Source organism: Oratosquilla oratoria, chromosome 27, assembly GCF_046742065.1.
Source record: "Oratosquilla oratoria isolate Oo_2021 chromosome 27, ASM4674206v1, whole genome shotgun sequence".
Lineage (NCBI taxonomy): Eukaryota > Metazoa > Arthropoda > Malacostraca > Stomatopoda > Squillidae > Oratosquilla > Oratosquilla oratoria.
Window position 1 is genome coordinate 2,454,165 of NC_134803.1, and position 21,683 is coordinate 2,475,847.

The 21,683-nt window shown below is 39.4% G+C and overlaps 1 protein-coding gene across 4 annotated transcripts in view; it reads left to right on the forward strand.

The window, feature by feature from the left end:
• LOC143039858 (cysteine-rich hydrophobic domain-containing protein 2-like) overlaps positions 1–21,683 on the forward strand; it is a 151,471-nt gene that overhangs the window by 33,122 nt on the left and 96,666 nt on the right. Inside the window, exon 4 of one of the 4 annotated variants that reach the window (XM_076210117.1) lies at positions 17,314–17,423. The exons of 2 other annotated variants lie outside the window; for them this stretch is intronic. In XM_076210117.1, the coding sequence (XP_076066232.1) occupies positions 17,314–17,406 (93 nt within the window). In that variant the 3' untranslated portion in view covers positions 17,407–17,423. Of the gene's footprint in view, positions 1–13,163; positions 15,201–17,313; positions 17,424–21,683 lie in introns of those variants that run through there. One more of the 4 variants, XM_076210119.1, reaches the window with a different exon arrangement.

Sequence of the window (21,683 nt, forward strand, 5' to 3'; positions counted from 1 at the left end):
TCCATTCCCAAATGTCTATTTCTCATTACACTTTTTAATCCCCCAAGGCATTTACTCTCTTCTCTCAATGTCCATTCTTCTTCCACCATTCCTCTCTTTCCTGCCACATTTGCATCCAAATATCTAAAACTGTCTACTTCCTCCAGTCTCTCTCCCTTAATGCTCACTTCCAGTCTGCTGCCACTCTCTCCTCTTGTACATCTCATCACCTTACTTTTACCCACATTTATCTTCAACTTCCTTATTTCACACACTTTCCCAAACTCTGTCACTAATTTCCTCCGACCCTCCTCTTATCCTGCTACAAGCGCAGTGTCGTCCGCAAACAACTGGCTTATCTCCCACTTTTCTCCATTTTCTTTAACCATCTCCAATTCCTGACCCACTATCCCTGCATTTACCTCTCGTACCACCCTATCCATGTATAAATTGAACAGCCAGGGAGACATAGCATATCCCTGATGAAGTCCCACCTTTAACTCAAATCACTCACTCTCTCCTTTTCTAATCCTAACACATGCTCTACTATTCTCATAAAAACTCTTGACCATTCTCAACAGCTTTCCCCCAATCCCATATATCTGCAATACCTCCCACAGTGCCTTGCTGTCTACTCTGTCATAAGCCTTCTCCAAATCCATAAAAGCTCAAAATATATCCTTACCTTTTCCTATAGCTTTTTCACATATCTGTCTTACCACAAAAATCTGATCTACGTAACCTCTACCTGTCCTAAACCCACACTGTTCCTCACCAATTACTCCCTCTGTTCCTCTCCTAATCCTCTCAATCAAGACCCATAAGCCTTCCCAACTACACTTAACAAGCTGATCCCTCTGAAACCACTACACTCACACTTGTCCCCTTTTCCCTTGTAAAGTGGAACTATACAGGCACTCCTCCAGTCCTCCGGCACTGTACCCTCTTAAACAAACATTAAATAACCTCACCAGCCAGTCCACTATCACTGTACCTCCCTTCTTCAGACACTGCATGGCACCTATCCAGCCCAGGTGCTTTACCTGCTCTCATCATCTTAACAACTGCCTTCACTTCATCTTTCCTTATTTCTCCTCCATTTTCCTCACTCATCACTGTCGTTTTCTTAGCACTTCCCACTGCAACTACTTTTCCCTCCCTATCCTCCTTCACATTTAGCAACTCCCTAAAATAATTTGCCCACCTTCCTCTCACTGCCATCTCTTCCATTATCATCTCTCCATCTGCACCTTTTACCTTTTCTTCTCTACTTGATTTGCCTCCCCTTCCTCTCCTAATTTCTTTCCAAAACATTTTTTTATTACTTTCAAAATTTTCTGTCGTACTCTTAACTCATTTCACATCTACTCTCCTCTTTGCCTCCTTTATCTTATGCTTTACTTCTCTTCTCTTTACTTTGTACCTCTCATATGATTCCCTTGTCCTAAATTATAACCAATCTATGAAAGCCTGCTTCTTCTCTTCTACACCCTTCTTTGCCTCCTCATCCCACCACTCACTAAGCTCCGGCGCTTGGCCTTCGAGCCAAAAATTCCATAAATCAATCAACCACCACTCACTAACCTTCCTTCTATTTCCTCCCATCCTCCTTGTTCCACATACCATCTTTGCACATCTTATGACTCCCTCCTTGAACCATCCCCATTCCTCCTCCACTCAGAGCTCTACTCTATCCTTCACTCCCTCCCACTCCTGTCTCAGCTTCTTGTACTCCTCCTTTTCTTTCTCATTTAAGCAGTTCACTCTAAGTACCTCCCTACCTTCTGCCCTTTTCCTCTTTCTCCACCTATCCTCCACTCTCAACTTACCTTCCACCAAAAAATGATCTGATATTCCCCCACTCTCTCCCCTTAGTATGTACATCCTTAACCATTCCTACCATACTCGTGGTTACCAGTATATAATCCATTAATGCTCTATCTACCACCCTTCTATCCACCACCCTTTCCCATGTGTACTTATGCTTGACTTTCTTCCTGAACACTGTATTTGCTCTTATCAGCTCTCTTTCAAGACACATCTCCACCATCAACTCTCCACAACGATTTTTCCCTGGAACTCCATACTTCCCAATTACTCTGTCTATTGGTTCATTTCCTGATCTAGCATTAAGGTCACCCAATACAACTATAATGACATTTCTCCCTAATCCCTCTATGCAATCCTTTAGATCCATCCAAAAAGCCTCACTACCAGGCCCATATGCACTTAAAAAACCCACATCTCTTTTCCCAGTTTCACCTTCATCCACATTAACCTTGAAGAAACCTCCTCCCACTCCACGACACGTTTACCTATCTCTTCACTTACTAGTATAAGCTCTTTGTCAACAACACCCTTGTACCATGCAAAGACACATACCTCAGCAATGGGGATGCAACACAATGCTTATAGATTTGCCTTTAACAAGCAAAACCAGATGGAAATACTTGCCAGTTGAGTGGATAGGGGAGAAGCAACATTATTTCAAGGTCAGAGTAGAGGCAAACCATTGCTGGTTCCAACTTTGGGAGAGGGTCAGGGAGGAAAAATAGTAAATTTCTTCACAAAGTTATGGCAGTGGCAACATAGATTGATGCTCCTAGATTTTCCTGTAACCGGGAAAGACTGATGAAAATACTTGCCAATTAAATGAACAGGGGGGGAAACAATGCTATTCAGGGTCACAGTAGAGACAAAACATTGCTGATTTCAACTTGTGGAGAGAGCCAGGGAGGGAAAATAGTGGTTTTTGTCTCTGAAGTTACTCATGATAAGGAAATAAAAGAGGATGAAAAATAATTTTAGTTTGCATTAATTTGGTGAGGAGCAGTGTGGGTTTAGGACAGATAGAGGTTGTGTAGATCAGATCTTTGTGGTAAGACAGATATGTGAGAAAGCTATAGGAAAAGGTAAGGATGTTTTTTGGGCTTTTATGGATCTGGAAAAGGCTTATGACAGGGTAGACAGGAAGGCACTGTGGGAGGTACTGTAGATATATGGGATAGGAGGGAAGCTGTTAAGAGCAGTCAGGAGTTTCTACGAGAGTAGTAGAGCTTGTGTTAGGATTAGAAATAGAGAGAGTGAATGGTTTGAGGTAAAGGTGGGAGTTTGTCAGTGATGTGTTATGTCGCCCTGGCTGTTCAACTTATACATGGATGGGGTGGTACGAGAGGTGAATGCAAGGGTAGTGGGTCAGGGGTTGGAGATGGTTAAAGAAAATGGAGAAAAGTGGGAGGTGAGCCAGTTGTTGTTTGCTGTCAACACAGCGCTTGTAGCAGGGTCAGAGGAGGGATTGAGGAAGTTAGTGACAGAGTTTGAGAAGGTGTGTGAAAGAAGGAAGCTGAAGATAAATGTGGGTAAAAGTAAGGTGATGAGATGTACAAGGGGAGAGAGTGACAGCAGGATGGAGGTGAGCATTAAGGGTGAAAGACTGGAGGAAGTGGATAGTTTTAGATACTTGGGTGCAAATGTGGCAGGAAAGGGAGGAGTGGGGGTGGAGGTAGAATGTAGATTGAGAGAAGCGAGTAAATGCCTTGGTGGATTGAAAAGTGTAATGAGAAATAGACATCTGGGAATGGATGCTAAGAGGAGGTTATATGAAGGAGTGATTGTGCCAACAGCATTGTACGGGGCAGAAACATGGAACATGAGAGAGGAAGAGAGAAGGAGCTTGAATGTGTTTGAGATGAAATGTCTGAGAAGTATGGTAGGGGTTACTAGGCTAGAGTGAGAAGTGAGGAGGAGAACAGGGGTGGAAAGGGAACTGGGAGATAGGGTTGGTGAAAGGGTATTAGGATGGTTTGAACACATGGAAAGAATGAGTGAAGAAAGATTAGTAAAAGAAGTGTGGAAGGCAGAGGTGGAAGGAGTGAATTTGAGGGGGCGTTCTAGGATGAGATGGATGGATGGGGTGAAAGGGCCATTACAAAAGAGAGGAATGTCTGTGTAGGAAGGACGAGAGAGGACAGAAGATAGGGGTGAATGGAGAGGGGGTTGTGTATAGATGATGCTGTGATGCATGAGGGGGAGTGGGTGGGGGATGGGGGGTGAGGAAATATGTATAAAAAAAAAAAAATTGACGCAGCCCGAAGGGATTGCTCCCTGTCTTCTCCTTTTTTGTATGAGGGGACGGAGAGGGGGGAGTCGCCGAATTTATGAAGCGGCCTTGCTGTGGATGTGCTGTGTCTTGCGACACTGCTTCTGACCCAGGGCAGTGGACAGGATCCAGGGATGACCCATCATCCAGGAGGTGCCAAGATAAGAGGGAGGGAGGAGGGTGGAGGGGAGTGGAATATGTAGGAAATGGAATGGGTGGGAGTGGTTTCTATGCCTTTTTCTTTTTGGCTACCCCCCATGTAGGGGGAAAATCCTTTGGTATATGTATGTATGTATATATATATATATATATATATATATATATATAAATATATATATATATATATATATATAATTTATTTATATACATATATATATATATATATATGTATATATATATATATTATTTATATACATATATATTATTTATATACATATATATATATATATATACATAGATATATATATATTCATATATACATATAAAAATATAGATTTATATGTATATATATATATATATAATAATTATATCTATATATGTATATAGATATATTTATATATATATATATATATATACACTTATACCTCGATTTAACAGAGCTCGCTTTAACGGATTTCGGATGCAACGGACAAAATCTGTAGCTTCCGGATCGTCCAGAGCAACCGGACGCGGTCCGATGTTTCTGCAGTTGACCGCCAGATAACCTATGGTCGCTTTGTTTTCAACTGTGCTGGAACACGTGGAGCTGTTTGGTCCGTGTTTATCGACCTTTTTGGCCCTGTTTTGTGTGTTGTTTGTGAAATAATTCAACAGTTTTTTTAAACATGGCACCTGTACATCCTGTAGAAAAGAGGAAAATAGTCAATTTAACAGTATCACAGAAGCTTGAGTTGATTAAAAAGCTGGAAAGTGGAGTGTCGGTGAAGCAGGTGTGTGATGAATATCCACTTCACTCCGGGCCAAAATCTCGCGGGCAGCATTAGCTGCCAGACGTACGATGTTGCGTCATAATACTCGCATCATAAAAAATAGTCACCGCTTATATCGATCGTTCTCTCTTTCACCCATGAATTTTGATAACCATAGAAAATGTGATGAAGACAGTTTAGAGAGTATGTCATTACGCAGGGGCAACTACAATAAATATAATCAAGACGCCGATATGGCAGCCTCGCGTATCCACTTGCTCCTCATGCCGCCTACGTTGGCGGCAACGTATGGAAGAGGATATGGAGTAAAGAAACATACTGTGTCTGATATTCATAAATAAAAGGAACAACTTACCCAATATTCGCTAAAGTATTCGGTTGATGAAAATTTTGGACTTGGTACTCTTGGGGTGAAAATTTTGGGCCAGATCCCAGGTATTTACACTAACAGATTGGATAGTGTGCTTAAGTAAAAGTACCGTACTGTATTCATTCCTCATTTTTTTGTAACGTAATCGTTGAAATACAGTAGTATCGGAAACTTCGGACAATCGGGTATATCGGACCGGTGTTCCCCCCTTTTAGTCCGTTAAATCGAGGCATGAGTGTATATATATATATATATATATATATATATATATATATATATATATATATATGTATATATATATATATATATTACCACTTGTAATGGCAGATTTTGACGTTTTCATACCCCATACAAATGAATAAATCCATTGGCAAAATTGATCAATTTAATGCTAGGAATTATTTTGAAAAAGTTTCAAGTTGGATACTCTTCCTTGGAGGTAAATGAAATTCTAACAAAGTTAAAAAGATTTGGAGATTTGATTTCCTTCCATGAGACTAGATTGCACAATCAGGAGCAAAAAATTGACAAAGAAAAGGAAACAAACCTGACTCGGAAAGCAAAAATTGATAAATTGAGGAGGGAAAATGAAACTTCGACAAACGAAAGAGAAAAAATCTTATCAACACCATGGGGGAAAAAGAAGATAGGCCAACAACGAATGAGGATAGGTGAGATAGATGGAGCAGCAGGGTAGTGATAATATAGAAGTAATAGTCAAGATTATAAAAAAAGAAAAGAAAAGAGAGAATCAGGAGCAAAAAATTGACCAAGAAGAGGAAACAAACCTGACTCAGAAAGCAAAGATTGATCAATTGAGAAGGGAAAATGATATTTTGACTAATGAGAGAGAAAAAATCTCAATTCCATGGAGGAAAAAGAGGATAGGCCAACAACAAATGAGGATAGATGAGATAGAGTAACTTTTAGAGATCATGGAGCAGCAGGGAAGTGGTAGTATAGAAGTAATAGTCAAGATTATAAAAAAGAAAAAATGAGAATCTCTTGTCAGAGATGTAGTTGGCAAGACAGTTTCTTACTCTTTGGTTGCCAAGAAGAACACATCACCTCATGGAACTTATGCCAGGAACAGGAAATGCAAAAGAATAGGGAAATTACCTCAATGACTCTCGGGAAGCACTTTGATGTAACAGACCAAATTGATAACATGTATAAGAGGAAGGTTGTGCATCCAATAAAAATAAAGTTCAAGCTGCAAGCAGCAAATGTACTATAGCAAGTCTTGGAAGTTAGCACGAGAGGAAAAGCTAAAAAAGTATTTGGTTTAGGAAAGATGCTGATGAAGAGGAAAGAGTAAAGGTACAAAAGTTCTTAGATGAAGCCAAAGCCAAAAATCATAGGACAGCATTTTTATTTTTAATTTTTATTTTATTTTTGGTGAGTTCTTGATCAGAAGGTGAGAAATGGTTTCTAAAAAACAAAAAAACAGGAAGACAATATTGCAAAGTAAACAGTACAAGGAAACTTAGAATGGTGTATGCTAATGTTGATGATTTACTGTCAGGTTGGAGATAAATGGGTACTTAACCTCTTCAATATGAGTCAGATTCTTGCACATGGTATCAGATGCCTAATGTACGATGCCTCACACTATTTGCGTTATAAGATATAAAGTCACTACTGTATTACTCATTCTCTTTCTCTCTGAGTAATAATAAACACAGAAAATGTGATCAAAGCAGTTCACAGAATTTAGGGGTCATTCAGCTACAACTACAAAATAAATATAATCAAGATGTAGATGTCAGCATCCTCGTATACCCACTCGCACCTCATGACACCTATGTAGGAGTCATCATATTGAAGAGGTTAAAGATAAACAAGCCTATTATTTTGTGTCTAGTGGAGACCAAACTAAAAAAAAAATATATATATATATATATATATATATATATATATATATATATATATATATATATATATATATATATATATATATATATATATATATATATATATATATATATATATATATATATATATATCTACAGTTGAAGAACAATAGATACACCTGAAGAAGAGATAGAGAAGATGAAATGGGTGGAGGGGTAATAGTTGTGAGAAATTACATAAAGGTGGAAGAATCAAATCTGAGTGAGGGCAAGGCTGAAACAATCCACCTGGAAATTAGTACTAATGGGCAGAATAAAAGGAACTTCATGGTGGCGAATGTCCCCTTCCCCAAGACAAGAGCTTGGAATAAAGCAGAATATCGAGAAATGTCATTGGACACAACACTTCTAAAGAAAATAATTGAACAAAGTAAAAATTTAGTCCTTATTGGAGATTTTAATTGCAGTGAGGTCAACTAGGAAGAATGGGAAGCAAGTGGCAAGGCAGATTCCTGGGGAATACCTTGTTAATTATAGCAATGGAGAATACAATGACCGAGTGGGTAAAGTAAGTGACCCAGGTAAGAGGATACAATATTACCACAAGATTAGATCTGTTACTAACAAAAGAGCCAGACATCATTAGCTCATTGAACTACCCTTGCCCCATAGGAAAAAGTGACCATGTAACAATTGAATTTCAACTGGATTATGAGGAAGTAGAGCCAAGGAATGAATCACACAGGCAAGGAGACTTAATTTTAGGAAAGCAGATTACTTAGGGTTGAAAGTTTTCTTTGAAGAAGCAAACAAGCAAACTGGGAGGAATTCATGAATACCATGGGAATTAGGAGAAAATGGAAAATCTTGAGATTTATAACTGGGGCATGAACAAACATGTGCCAAAGACTAGTGGATGAAAGAAGCAGAAACAAGACTGGTTTAAGGATGTTAGTATGTGTATATCAAAATAAGCTAGACTGATTTTTTTTTTTATGGTAGTTTAAAAAAATATCTGTGCCAACTTTCATGGGAATCCATTGAAAAATGGAAAAAAAGTCTTATATATTAGTAACAAATATATATATATATATATATATATATATATATATATAATATATATATATATATATATTTTTTTTTATGTGTTTATATATATATATATATATATATATATATATATATATATATATATGCACTAAAAACCCACTATTATTTGGATTTAAGAAAAGAAGGAAGTATCGAATTTCCGTATATTTCGATCACTTGCTGTGATCCTCTTCAAGCGGAATCCAAATAATAGTGGGTTTTTAGTGCAATTACTAATGTGTAATGACATTACTGGACAGTGATATATATATATATATATATATATATATATATATATATATATATATATATATATAAATATATATATATATATATATATATATATATTGTATATTATAAATATATATTTTAGGAAACTAGAAGCTTTGATAAAGATTGTCTTGTTAATTTATTACTCTCTGTCTAAAAATTACACCATACTGGATTTTTCTTTGTGAATACTCAAATTTTATTAAAAAGCTCATGTAATTGTGATCACTACTTACAGTGGTTTCACCAACTTCAACATTGGTTATCATGCTTTTGCAGCTAGTGATCAATAGATCGAGTAAATTTCCATGTCTTGTGGGCTCTTTTACCTGCTGAACTAAGTAATTGTCACCAAGAAAATATATCAAGTGACTACCTATATGGCCATGTTCAAGGGTCATCCAGTCAGTGTCAGTAAAATTGAAATCGCCCATTATCAATAATTCCAAGGTGCAGAAACTAGACAGTTTTGAAACAAGAGTTTGTCATCTGCTAATGATAAACTTTTTGGCCTATATATAACACCTACATTTATCTTTTGTCCATTTGTTTGGGTTAATTCTACCCACAAACTATCATGGGCATCCTGTTTCACTTTGCAGATGGTGCAAAATTGTTAAAGAAAGTGATTACTGAAACGGACTGTGACTCACTACAGAGAGATCTGAACAGGGTCTGGGAGTGGAATCAGAAGTGGGAAGTGGACTTAAGCACAAAGAAATGTAGCATAATGTAATTTGGAAAAAGTATATATATACATATACCAAGGCTTTTTCCCTCGTACAAGGGAGGTAGCCAAAAAACAAAGGCATAAAAATCATTCCCATCCATTTCATCCCTTAATACACTCCACTCTCCTCCACCCTCTACCCTCTCTCTTATTTTGTCACCCCCTGGATGATGGGTCATCCCTGCATCTTGTCCACTGCCCTGGGTCAGAAGCAGTGATGTAAAATGCAGCACATCTACAGCAAGGCAGCTTCATTAAATCGGCAACCCCCCTCTCCATCCCATCAAGCAGAAAAGAAGATTGGGAGAAATCCCTTCGGGCTGCGTCAAATTTTTGTCAAACATACTCCCTCACCCCCCCGCCCCCACCCCTTCCACCTCAAGCAACACATCATCCATATACAACCATTCTCCATTTGCCCCTGTCTTCTGTCCTCTCCTGTCCTTCCTCAACAGACATTCCCCGCTTCCCCAAAGCCCCTTTTGCCCCATCCATCTCATCCTAGGTCACCCCTTCATGTTCACTCCCACCACATCTGCCTTCCATACCTCTTTTACTAGTCTTTCTTCACTCAATCTTTCCATGAGTCCAAACCATCCCAATACTCTTTCATCTACCCTCTCTTCCAACTCCATTACCACCCCCGTTCTCCTCCTCACCTCCTCATTTCTCACTCTATCCAGCCTAGTAACCCCCATCATACTTCTCAGACACCTCATCTCAAACACATTCAAACTCCTTCTCACTTCCTCTCTTATGTTCCATGTTTCTGCCCCATACAGTGCTGTTGGCACAATCACTCCTTCATACAGTCTCCACTTAGCATCCATTCCCAAATGTCTATTCCTCATTACACTTTTTAATCCACCAAGGCATTTACTCGCTTCTCTCAATCTACATTCTACCTCCACCTTCACTCCACCTTTTCCTGCCACATTTGCACCCAAGTATCTAAAACTATCCACTTCCTCCAGTCGCTCTCCCTTAATGCTCACTTCCAGTCTACTGTCACCTTCACCCCTTGTACATCTCATCACCTTACTTTTACCCACATTTATCTTCAACTTCCTTCTTTCACACACTCTCCCAAACTCTGTCACTAACTTCCTCAATCTCTCCTCTGATCCTGCCACAAGCACAGTGTCATCCACAAACAACAGCTGGCTCACCTCCCACTTTTCTCCATTTTCTTCAGCCATCTCCAATCCCTGACCCTCCATCCTTGCATTTACCTCTCGCACCACCCCATCCATGTATTAGTTGAACAGCCAGGGCGACATAACACATCACTGATGAAGTCCCACCTTTACCTCAAACCACTCACTCTCTCCATTTTTAATCCTGACACAAGCTCTACTACTCTCGTAAAAACTCTTGACAGCTTCTAAAAGCTTTCCTCCTATCCCATATATCTGCAGTACCTCCCACAGTGCTTTCCTGTCTACCCTGTCATAAGCCTTTTCCAGATCTATAAAAGCCCAAAAACATCCTTACCTTTTCCTAAACCTTTCTCACATATCTGTCTTACCACAAAAATCTGGTCAACGCAGCTACTACCTGTCCTAAGCCCACACTGTTCCTCACCAATTATTCCTCTGTCCTCTCCTAATCCTCTCAATCAAAACCCTCCCATAATCCTTCCAAACTACATTTAACAAGCTGATCCCTCTTAAACTACTACACTCACACTTATCCCCTTTTCCCTTGTAAATTGGAAAAAAAAAGATATATATATATATATATATATATATATATATATACATATATATATATATATATATACATATATATATATATATATATATATATATATATATATATATATATATATATATATATATATAAAGACAATATAAAATTGGTGAAAAAGAAGTAATAAATGTGGGATCTGAAAAACACCTGGGAGTGACCACAAAAGATATGTCCCCTGACAAGTATATGAACAAAATTGTTGGCGAAACCTATAACCTGCTAAGATCAATAAAAGTGGCTTTTACTCACTTGGATGAAGAAATGGTAAAGAAAATATTAGTCACACTAATAAGGCCCAAATTGGAGTATGTATAGCAGAGTAGCACAAGCAAGTGTGAGGCTGACAAAAACCCTGGTTGTGTTGGCCCTACTTTATTGTGCAAACTGCGAGTATGTTTCAGAGTCTGAGGTGAAGAGAGGTGGCAGGTGGCACTTACTCTTTGTGGAGCAACGAGCACCATGTCCATCCTCGTTACTTGCATAGACCTAATTGCCTCTCTCCCGGGCCACGCTACCTCGGGGTGCCAGTGGGCTCACTGCTTGTGGACACTGTCCATTCCCCTCCCAGGGCCACAGTCAAGTGACTTCATCTGGGGTGGAGTTAACCCTTGAGGATGCCACATGGCCCCAGACAATGGTGGGCCCATGGAGAGTGGTGGGTCCAGGAGTAGGTGCCAAAACTCACCACAACCAACTCACCACATAGGCAATAACACTATTGTCACCCTGTACTAAAAAGAATATAAAGATAATTACAAGCTGCACAAATGCAAAACCTACAGACAATCTACACCATGAAACAAAGGTCCTCAGAATCAAGAATCACTTTGACATGAGAGGCACACAAACACTTGCCACAACCTCCACAAACACAACCCACACACACACGTCAAGAAATAGCCAAAACAATATCCAAATATTTATATCACACAAATATTTCTCTCTTCCTCCACAACCATCAGATGCCCACCGCCAGAAGCATATCTATAGTCATATTGCTCATTGCTCCATCAACAGACTGAAAGACCACATTACTGCATGCCAGACCCCCTGACATTCATCCCCTGTGAAGACAGAATCCACCTGGCCAGACTGCAGTGCAACCACCATTCAGCCCTTTTGAATTGCTAGAGGTGGATGGATAAATGCATTGTGAATGTCTGTCCAGGATCCAGCACTTCACCTCATACTATACAACACATTATGAAAGACTGGATTGTACACACTTATACACAAGAGGACATGAAAAATAACTCATAAAGGACAGTTAAAGAAGAGACCTGAAACAAAACAGTTTTCCACATAGAGTGGTAGACATCTAGAACAAACTGTACAATACAATAGTGTGTGCAAAAACCATACATGAGTTTAAGAGCAAACTAGACACTAACACGTCTTTTTCACCGTTTTCTCTAAAATGGTGTTATTTAAGCTATACCTGTTTACTGGGTTGTATTAACCTAAGTTTAACACACTGCATTTTGAGATATTGAAATTCATTTGCAATTTCACTGACCATGCAAACAATTTGTTCAGATCTTCCTGTAATATCCCTGCATCTTCCCCAGACCTAGTATGACATCGTATTTTAGTGCCATCTGCAAACTTACTAATATCACTATTAATCCCATTGTCCAAGCTGTTTATATACATAATGAATAAGTGACCTAAAACTGAACCCTGGGGAACTCCACTAGTAACACTACCTAATTTGGATTTTACACTGTTGATGTTGACCCACTGTTTTCTGTCACTAATCCATTCAAGCACTTTTCCTCCTATGCCATGGGCTTTTGAATTTATTTAGTAGTCTCTTGTGGGGCATGCTGTCTAATGCTTTGCTAAAGTCAAGATAAATAATATCGTGTCATTGTTATCTTCCACCTTGTAGACAATAGTATAAAAAGATAAAAATGAGTTACACAATACCTACCCTTGGTGAACCCATGCTGTGAGTCACGAATCAATTATGTCCCGATGTGAGCTGTGATTCTATTAGTTGATATTGATTCTAGCATTTTACCTATAACTGACATCAAACTGATTGGTCAGTCGTTGTGCATAGAATATTAATAACCCTTTTTGAAAACAGGAAGAATGTTTGTCTGCCCCCAAGAAATAAGCATGAATCCAACATCTAACAACTTACTAAATACTTCTGTTAACTGGTCACAGATTTCAAACTTGCAGTCTTTTACCACTCTTGGAAAAACTTCATCTGGACCCAAGGATTTTGTAGCTTTAAAGGGTAACCATCAAACTCTGGTACAACTTTGCATTAAAGTTACTATTTGAGGGACTTATTGACAAAAATATTTGATGATATACAATCTAAAACACAGCATACAGTGCCATCTCTTTGTATTAGTTCCAATGACATCATGAGCTGTGTACCAATTCAAGTATTCTGTAGCAAAACAAATTATATTCAGTGATGTTGAGTTTTCATTGTCTTTTGCGTGTAGTCTTGACTCCCTAAATATCATTGGTACTTATCTGTGTGCATGTTAGTTAAGCAATGCTGTCTTTGGGCATTCAAAAAAGCAAAGGTAGTATACGTGATGCATTCAATATTTTTTGCAGTGGGCTCCTACACAAAATACTGCATCATGTTCACACTATGCCTCCTGAATGCTTTGTAATCAATCATTTCTACAGTGTAATACAGGTATTTTTCATCTTGTCCCAAGTGTGCCCATAAAATGGTTCATTATTGTGACTTGTTACCACTAGATAAAAATAATTATTCTTTACATGGCAAGATAAATACATTATTTTAGATTGTTTACACACTGTATAAAAGATAAATCCCTGACTGGGATGTGTTATGTAGCCCTGGCTGTTCAACTTATACATGGATGGGGTGGTGCAAGAGGTAAATGCAAGGGTGGTGGGTCAGGGATTGGAGATGTTTAAAGAAAATAGAGAAAATTGGGAGGTGAGCCAGCTGTTGTTTGCGGACAACACTGCGCCTGTAGCAGGATGAGAGGAGGGATTGAGGAAGTTAGTGACAGAGTTTGGGAGAGTGTGTGAAAAAAGAAAGTTAAAGATAAATGTGGGTAAAAGTAAGGTGATGAGATGTACAAGGGGTGAAAGTGGCAGCAGACTGGAAGTGAGCATTAAGGGAGAGCGACTGGAGGAAGTGGATAGTTTTAGATACTTGGGTGTGAATGTGGCAGGAAAGGGTGGAGTGGAGGTGGAGGTAGAATGTAGATTGAGAGAAGCAAGTAAATGCCTTGGTGGATTAAAAAGTGTAATGAGGAATAGACATTTGGGAATGGATGCTAAGAGGAGATTGTATGAAGGAGTGATTGTGCCAACAGCACTGTATGGGGCAGAAACATGGAACATAAGAGAGGAAGAGAGAAGGAGTTTGAATGTGAGATGAGGTGTCTGAGAAGTATGATGGGGGTTACTAGGCTAGATAGAGTGAGAAATGAGGAGGTGAGGAGGAGAACAGGGGTGGTAAGGGAGTTGGGAGATAGGGTGGATGGAAGAGTATTGGGATGGTTTGGACACATGGAAAGAATGAGTGAAGAAAGACTAGTAAAAGAGGTATGGAAGGCAGATGTGGTGGGAGTGAACATGAAGGGGTGACCTAGGATGAGATGGATGGATGGGGTGAAGGGGGCTTTGGGGAAGAGGGGAATGTCTGTTGAGGAAGGACGGGAGAGGACAGAAGACAGGAGAATGGAGAATGGTTGTACAGACGCTCCTCAACTTACATTTTAGTTACGTTCCGAACGGCCGAACGTAAGTTGAAAATGAACGTAAGTTGTTACTGTACAATACATCCGTAAATTCTATTACCGTATCTTACAAAACACCCCTAAATCATTAATTACTGTATACACATAACATTGTAAAATAATAACATTAATTTCAAATAAATTAAATTCAAGCAGCATAAATTGAGATGGTGGAGGGGGACGGGAGGAAGAGGATGAGGCAAGGCACTTTCAGTCTGTCGTTTGTGCAATGTAAACAATGGACGCAGCATCATGCTTAAGTATCGTTTGAACTACGGAGAGCGCGCTAAACTAAAAAATTCACTCAAATTTTTTTTTACAATTTTTTTTTAGTCAGTTCAAACGTAAAATCGAAAAAATGTAAAACGAATTAACGTAAGTAGAGGAGCGTCTCTATATGGATGATGTTGTGATGCATGAGGTGGAATGAGTGGGGGTATGGGGGGGTGAGGTAGCATGTATGAGAAAAATTTGATGCAGCCCGAAGGGATTTCTCCCAGTCTTCTCCTTTTCTGCACGAGGGAACGGAGAGGGGGGTTTCCAATTTCATGAAGTGGCCTTGCTGTGGATGTGCTGTGTTTTACATCACTGCTACTGACCCAGGGCAGTTTTATTTTTCTAAGCTTATCTAATCATTTTAATAAAAATTTCCAAAAACAATATCTATCATTTATTTTGCATATTCTTTAAAAACAAAAGGCCATTTGTATAGACACGGTAAAGGAAACATGGACTGGAGGTGAAGCTTTTATTCCTGACGTTTCGTCTATCGACTTTCTCAAAGGAAAATAAAAGCTTCACCTCCAGTCCATGTTTCCTTTACCGTGTCCATACAACTTGTTCACATGGATTTTCAAAAGGCCATTTAGTAATATTGTAAGAAAATCTATCCCCATCACTTAGCTCCCTATGTATGTTATGTACATGAACAATATCATTGTAGCTGGGCAGTTATTGTAAGCTTTCTTCTGCCTTTCTGCGTGAGTTCTATATGCCATTAATATATTTTTATTCTCCACCTCTTTTCTCCTAATCTTTTCTTCCCAATCATTTATTTTCCTGAGTAGTTCTTTCTTCATTTTCTTAAATCCTGAAATTTATATTAAATAGCCCGTGTCACTCGACATGATCACCATTCATCAAATACAATGACAATGCATGAATGATGAACACAATTCATAATGTCACTGTGGAGTAGATGGTGCCATGGGTAGGTTTTACAAGAATGGCTGAAGCAGATGACAATTTGAGGATAGGATCAGTAATTTCAAATTGTAATAAATAAAAAATGAAACAGTTTTTCTGTAATTTATTTAGCTATTATTGACTCTGGGAAGTACTAAAAACATACATACATTATACCAAAGGCTTTTTCCCCCTTACAAGGGAGGTAGCCAAAAAACAAAGGCATAAAAACCATTCCCACCCATTCCATCCCTAATACACTCCACTCCCCTCTACCCTCCCTCTTATCTTGGCACCTCCTGGAAGACGGGTCATATCTGCATCTTGTCCACTGCCCTGGGTCAGAAGTAGTGTCATAAGACACAGCACATCCACAGCAAGGCCACTTCTCTCAATCTACATTTTACCTCCACCACTCCACCCTTTCCTGCCACATTCGCACCCAAGTATCTAAAACTATCCACTTCCTCCAGTCGCTCTCCCTTAATGCTCACTTCCAGTCTGCTACCACTTTCACCCCTTGTACATCTCATCACCTTACTTTTACCCACATTTATCTTCACCTTTCTTATTTCACACTCTCTCCCAAATTCTGTCACCAATCCCTCCTTTGATCCTGCTACACGCGGAGTGTTGTCCGCAAACAACAGCTGGCTCACCTCCCACTTTTCTCCATTTTCATTAAACATCTTCAATCCTTGTCCCACCACCCTTGCATTTACTTCTCGCACCACCCCATCAATTTATAAGTTGAACAGCCAGGGCGACATAACACATCCCTGACAAAGTCCCACCTTTACCTCAAACCACTCCCTCTCTACATTTCTAATCCTGACACATGCTCTACTACTCTCGTAAAAACTCTTGACAGCTCCTAGTAGCTTTCCTTCTATCCCATATATCTGCAAAACCTCCCACAGTGACTTCCTGTCTACCCTGTCATAAGCCTTTTCCAGATCTATAAAAGCCCAAAAACATCCTTACCTTTTCCTATAGCTTTCTCACATATCTGTCTTACCACAAAAATCTGATCTACGTGACTTCTACCTGTCCTAAATCCACACTGTTCCTCACCAATTACTTCCTCTGTTCCTCTCCTAATCCTCTCTAGATCCTCCCACAAGCCTTCCTAACTTCACTTAACAAGCTAATCCCTCTGAAACTACTACACTCACACTTGTCCCCTTTTCCCTTGTAAAGTGGAACTATACAGGCACTCCTCCAGTCCTTCGTCACTCTACCCTCTCTCCAGCAAATATTAAATAACCTCACCAGCCAGTCCACCATTACTGTACCTCCTTTTTTTAGACATTCTGCATGGAATCCATCCAGACCAGATGCCTTACCTGCTCTCATCATCTTAACAACTGCCTTCACTTCGTCCTTACCATACTGCAGTAAAATTAGGTACCTTTGATTTTCAAAGTGGTTAGTTAAGTCTATCAATCTGTTTGGCTACTGCTTGACTTCTATGCTAATGCTGATGCTAGGTAGTTTACTTCCCTCATCCCCCACTAAAGATCGGATCACAGTCAGGTGTCATATTTATTCTTTTCTTTGAAAATACAGACACCCTCTACTTACGTTCATTTGTTTTACGTTTTTTCGATTTTACGTTTGAACTGACTGTAAAAAAAAAATTTCGAGTGAATTTTTTAGTTTAGCGCTCTCTCCGTAGTTCAAACAATACTTATGCATGACGCTGCGTCCCTTGTTTACATGGTACAAATGACAGACTGAACGTGCCTTGCTTCCTCCTCCTCCCCCTCCCCCTCCTCCTCCACCATCTCAATTTATGTTGCTTGAATTTAATTTATTTGAAATTAATGTTATTATTTTACAATGTTATGTGTATAATTAATGATTTAGGGGTGTTTTATAAGATATGGTAATAGAATTTACGGATGTATAGTACAGTAACAACTTACGTTCATTTTCAACTTCCGTTCGGAACGTAACTAAAATGTAAGTTGAGGAGCGTCTGTACTAAGAGAAAATATTTATTAAATTCCTCACTCATTTTTTCCTCTGAATCTATCAAGACATCCTTGTTGGATTTAATTGGCCTTGTCCTATCCATGTATTGGCTTATCCTTCTACTTTCCAATGAGATCCCCCAACACTACATTGGCATGTAGCCCAACACTCTCTAAGCACTTGTTTAAATCTATCCAAAAAGCCTCCCTTCCCTCTACACTCTTCTCACTACTAAGTCCATATGCACCAACAGAAACCCAACACTGGAGCAGAGAAAAGAAAGTGGTGATCCACTGACTATAGAATCATGAAAGGAATGGAAATCCTTGATAGGAATGATTTACTAAGAAATGACAATGGAAAGACAAGAGGTCATGAAAAGAAACTCAAAAAGGGTAACTATAGAAGTGATCTGAAAAAAAAGCTTCCCACACAGAGTGCGGGATATCTGGAATAACTTAGATAAAGAAACAGTGTGTGCAAATACTATTTAAGATTTTAAGAAAAAACTTGATGCTGAAAAATACAAAGACGGGTCACCATGAGCATAACTCCCTTCCCGTATAATACACCCAGGTAAATACATCTTTCATCCCAGTTTCACCATCACCTACAGCCTTGAAGATACCTCTCTCCTCACCACCATGCATTATTCCATCTCATCACTTACCAGCAGAGCCACTCCTTTCATTCCCTTGCCTCCTCATTACTCTCAACACTACCTACCACACTCCCAAACTCAAAATCACCCCTCCCTTTTGACTTAGTTTCAAGTAACGTTGACTTATCAGTCTTCTTCTCACAAACGTACTACCTATCTCTTCCCTTTTACAGGTAAACGTCGACTTACGATGGCATTAGGTTTCGATAGAGCCATCGTAAGACGATTTCATCGTAAGTCGATCCCCAATTTGTGTATCACTGTTCCGTGGTCACTGTACCTAGCCTACCTGTATATTAACCACCAGAGATACTGAATATAGCCTATTAAACATGTACAGTAGTTTATTTAATTATTTTTATCCTTTTTACCATATTCAAACACTATAATATGTATTTTCAGTACGGAACTTAAATCTCGCGGGCAGCAGCCAATGCCAGCCGTACGACGTGACGTAATAATACTCGCATCATAAAATATAGTCACCGCTTATATCGATCGTTCTCTCTTTCACCCGCGAATTTTGAAAACCACAGAGAATGGGATTTACGGCACATTTGAGAGAATGGAAAAACACAGGGGCGACTACAATAAATATAATCAAGACGCCGATATGGCAGCGTCGCGAATACAATTGCTCCTCATGACGCCTACGTGTGCGGCACTGTATGGAAGGGGTTAAATTATCATATCGTCGTCGTCGTCGTCATCGTAAAGTCGAACAATCGTAAGTCGCGGCCATCGTAAGTCGACGTTTACCTGTATACTCGTCTGTACCACACACATTAAGGGGAGACGTAAGCAAAAAAAATTTTTTTTTTTTTTTTACCAAACCTTGAAATTTGTTTTTTTATACTTTAATTACCCCTGAAATCTGCTGAGTTTTGTATGAAAACTGCATCTTGATACCACCATTCCTTCCATTATTAGTGGCGTTTCATTTAAGGGAGTGTTGCATCGCTTTATAGAGTAGGTGAAATTAAATTTTCAAATATGTATTTAACCCCTTCCATACGGTGCCGCACACGTAAGCGTCATGGGGAGCGAGTGTATTCGCGAGGCTGCCATATCGGCGTCTTGATTATATTTATTGTAGTTGTCCCTCCATAATGACATTCTTTCTAATTCTTTTGTAATCGCATTTTCTATGGTTATCAAAATTCACGGGTGAAGAGAGAACGATCGATATAAGCGGTGACTATATTTTATGATGCGAGTATTATTACGACACGTCGTACGGCTGGCATTGGTTGCTGCCACCGAGATCTAAGTCCATGACGCCTACGTGTGCGGCACCGTATGGAAGGGGTTAATGAACTTAGGTATGAATACCCCTTACATTAGTGTATAATTCCTCAGGGTATTGTGTTCCTCTCATGTATATATAAGGCATAGTGAATATTTAGTGAAGATATAGTGAGCTCTAGTGAAGCTCTAATTACATACATAAACCAAAGGCTTGTCCCCCGACATGGGGGGGTAGCCAAAAAGAAAAAGGCATAGAAACCACTCCCACCCATTTCATTTCCTATATATTCCACTCCCCCCTCCCCCCTCCCTCCTTCTTATCTTGGCACCTCCTGGATGACGGGTCATCCCTGCATCCTGTCCACTGCCCTGGGTCAGAGGCAGTGTCGCAAGACACAGCACATCCACAGCAAGGCCACTTCATAAATTCGGCGACCCCCCTCTCCGTCCCCCCATGCAGAAAAGGAGAAGACAGGGAGAAATCCCTTCGGCCTGCGTCAAATTTCTTCTCACACACACTTCCTCGCCCCCCATCCCCCACCCACTCCCCCTCATGCATCACATCCTCATCTATACACAACCCCTCTCCATTCACCTCTATCTTCTGTCCTCTCCCATCCTTCCTCCCCAGACATTCCTCTCTTTTGTAATGCCCCTTTCACCCCATCCACCCATCTCATCCTAGGATGCTCCCTCATATTCACTCCTTCCACCTCTACCTTCCACACCTCTTTTACTAATCTTTCTTCACTCATTCTTTGCATGTGTCTAAACCATCCTAATACTCTTTTATCAACCCCATCTCCCAGCTCCCTTTCCACCCCTGTTCTCCTCCTCACCTCTGATTACTTAATGGAAAATCCTTCCACATCATTCAGCTTGGTATGAAATGAAAGCTTAAGAGTCTGGGGAACAAATTCTCTTGAATATCTTTGATTTTTTATTAACTTGTTTCTCTGAATAATTAAAAAATGCTGCAAAATTCAGGTTTAATAAAAAAAAAATCTTTTATTTTTTTACTGTAGAATATAAAGAACATGATTTTTTCTTTCAAATGAAACAAAAATTACAAAAATTCATAAAGAACAACCAAAGATATTAAAACAGAGAACAAAAACATAAACTTTACAGGAACAGGACGGGGGATTTAATTTATCACAACCATTTTTTGTGACCATTTGTTTGATGGTTGTGATGTTTAGCAAATTTCAAATTTCCTCTTTGCTGATGAAGTGTGAGGTAAGGGTGAGTGGTGTGGCATGGGTGGAGGAGGTTTAAGGTGGGCGTGGCTAGTAGATGCTTGTGGAGTGCTGGGTGTAGCTGTGCTGCTTTTCTCCTCTTTCTTTTTCCTTGTTTCTATTTCAGGCATTCACAGGCCCTCTCTATATTCTGCTGCTTCACTCTCTTATTTCTTGTTAGTTTTTCCATGATCACAGCAACAATACAGGGTGAGGAATCAAAATTGTTGCATATGGTGAGAGCACCAGGAGTGACATCACCTTACTTTGACCTTTTCAAGAGTACTGGTGCCCTATCCACTGTCTGTGTGGTATGCTGGCAGGAGGAGTTACCAAAGATCTCCATAAACACATTTCTGTAGCAAAAAGCGAAATAGCTATAGAAATGTTGATGCTATTTCAATATACAATATTTTTTATGCAATGGGGTTGCCAGAGGTTGCCAATATTTTATCTATTTTATTCTGTATAAAAAAATAGAAACGAAATACAGCTGTATAACTTTGTATGAGTGTTGCCACCATCATAGAGATTCTTTTGAAATGTTTACCTAA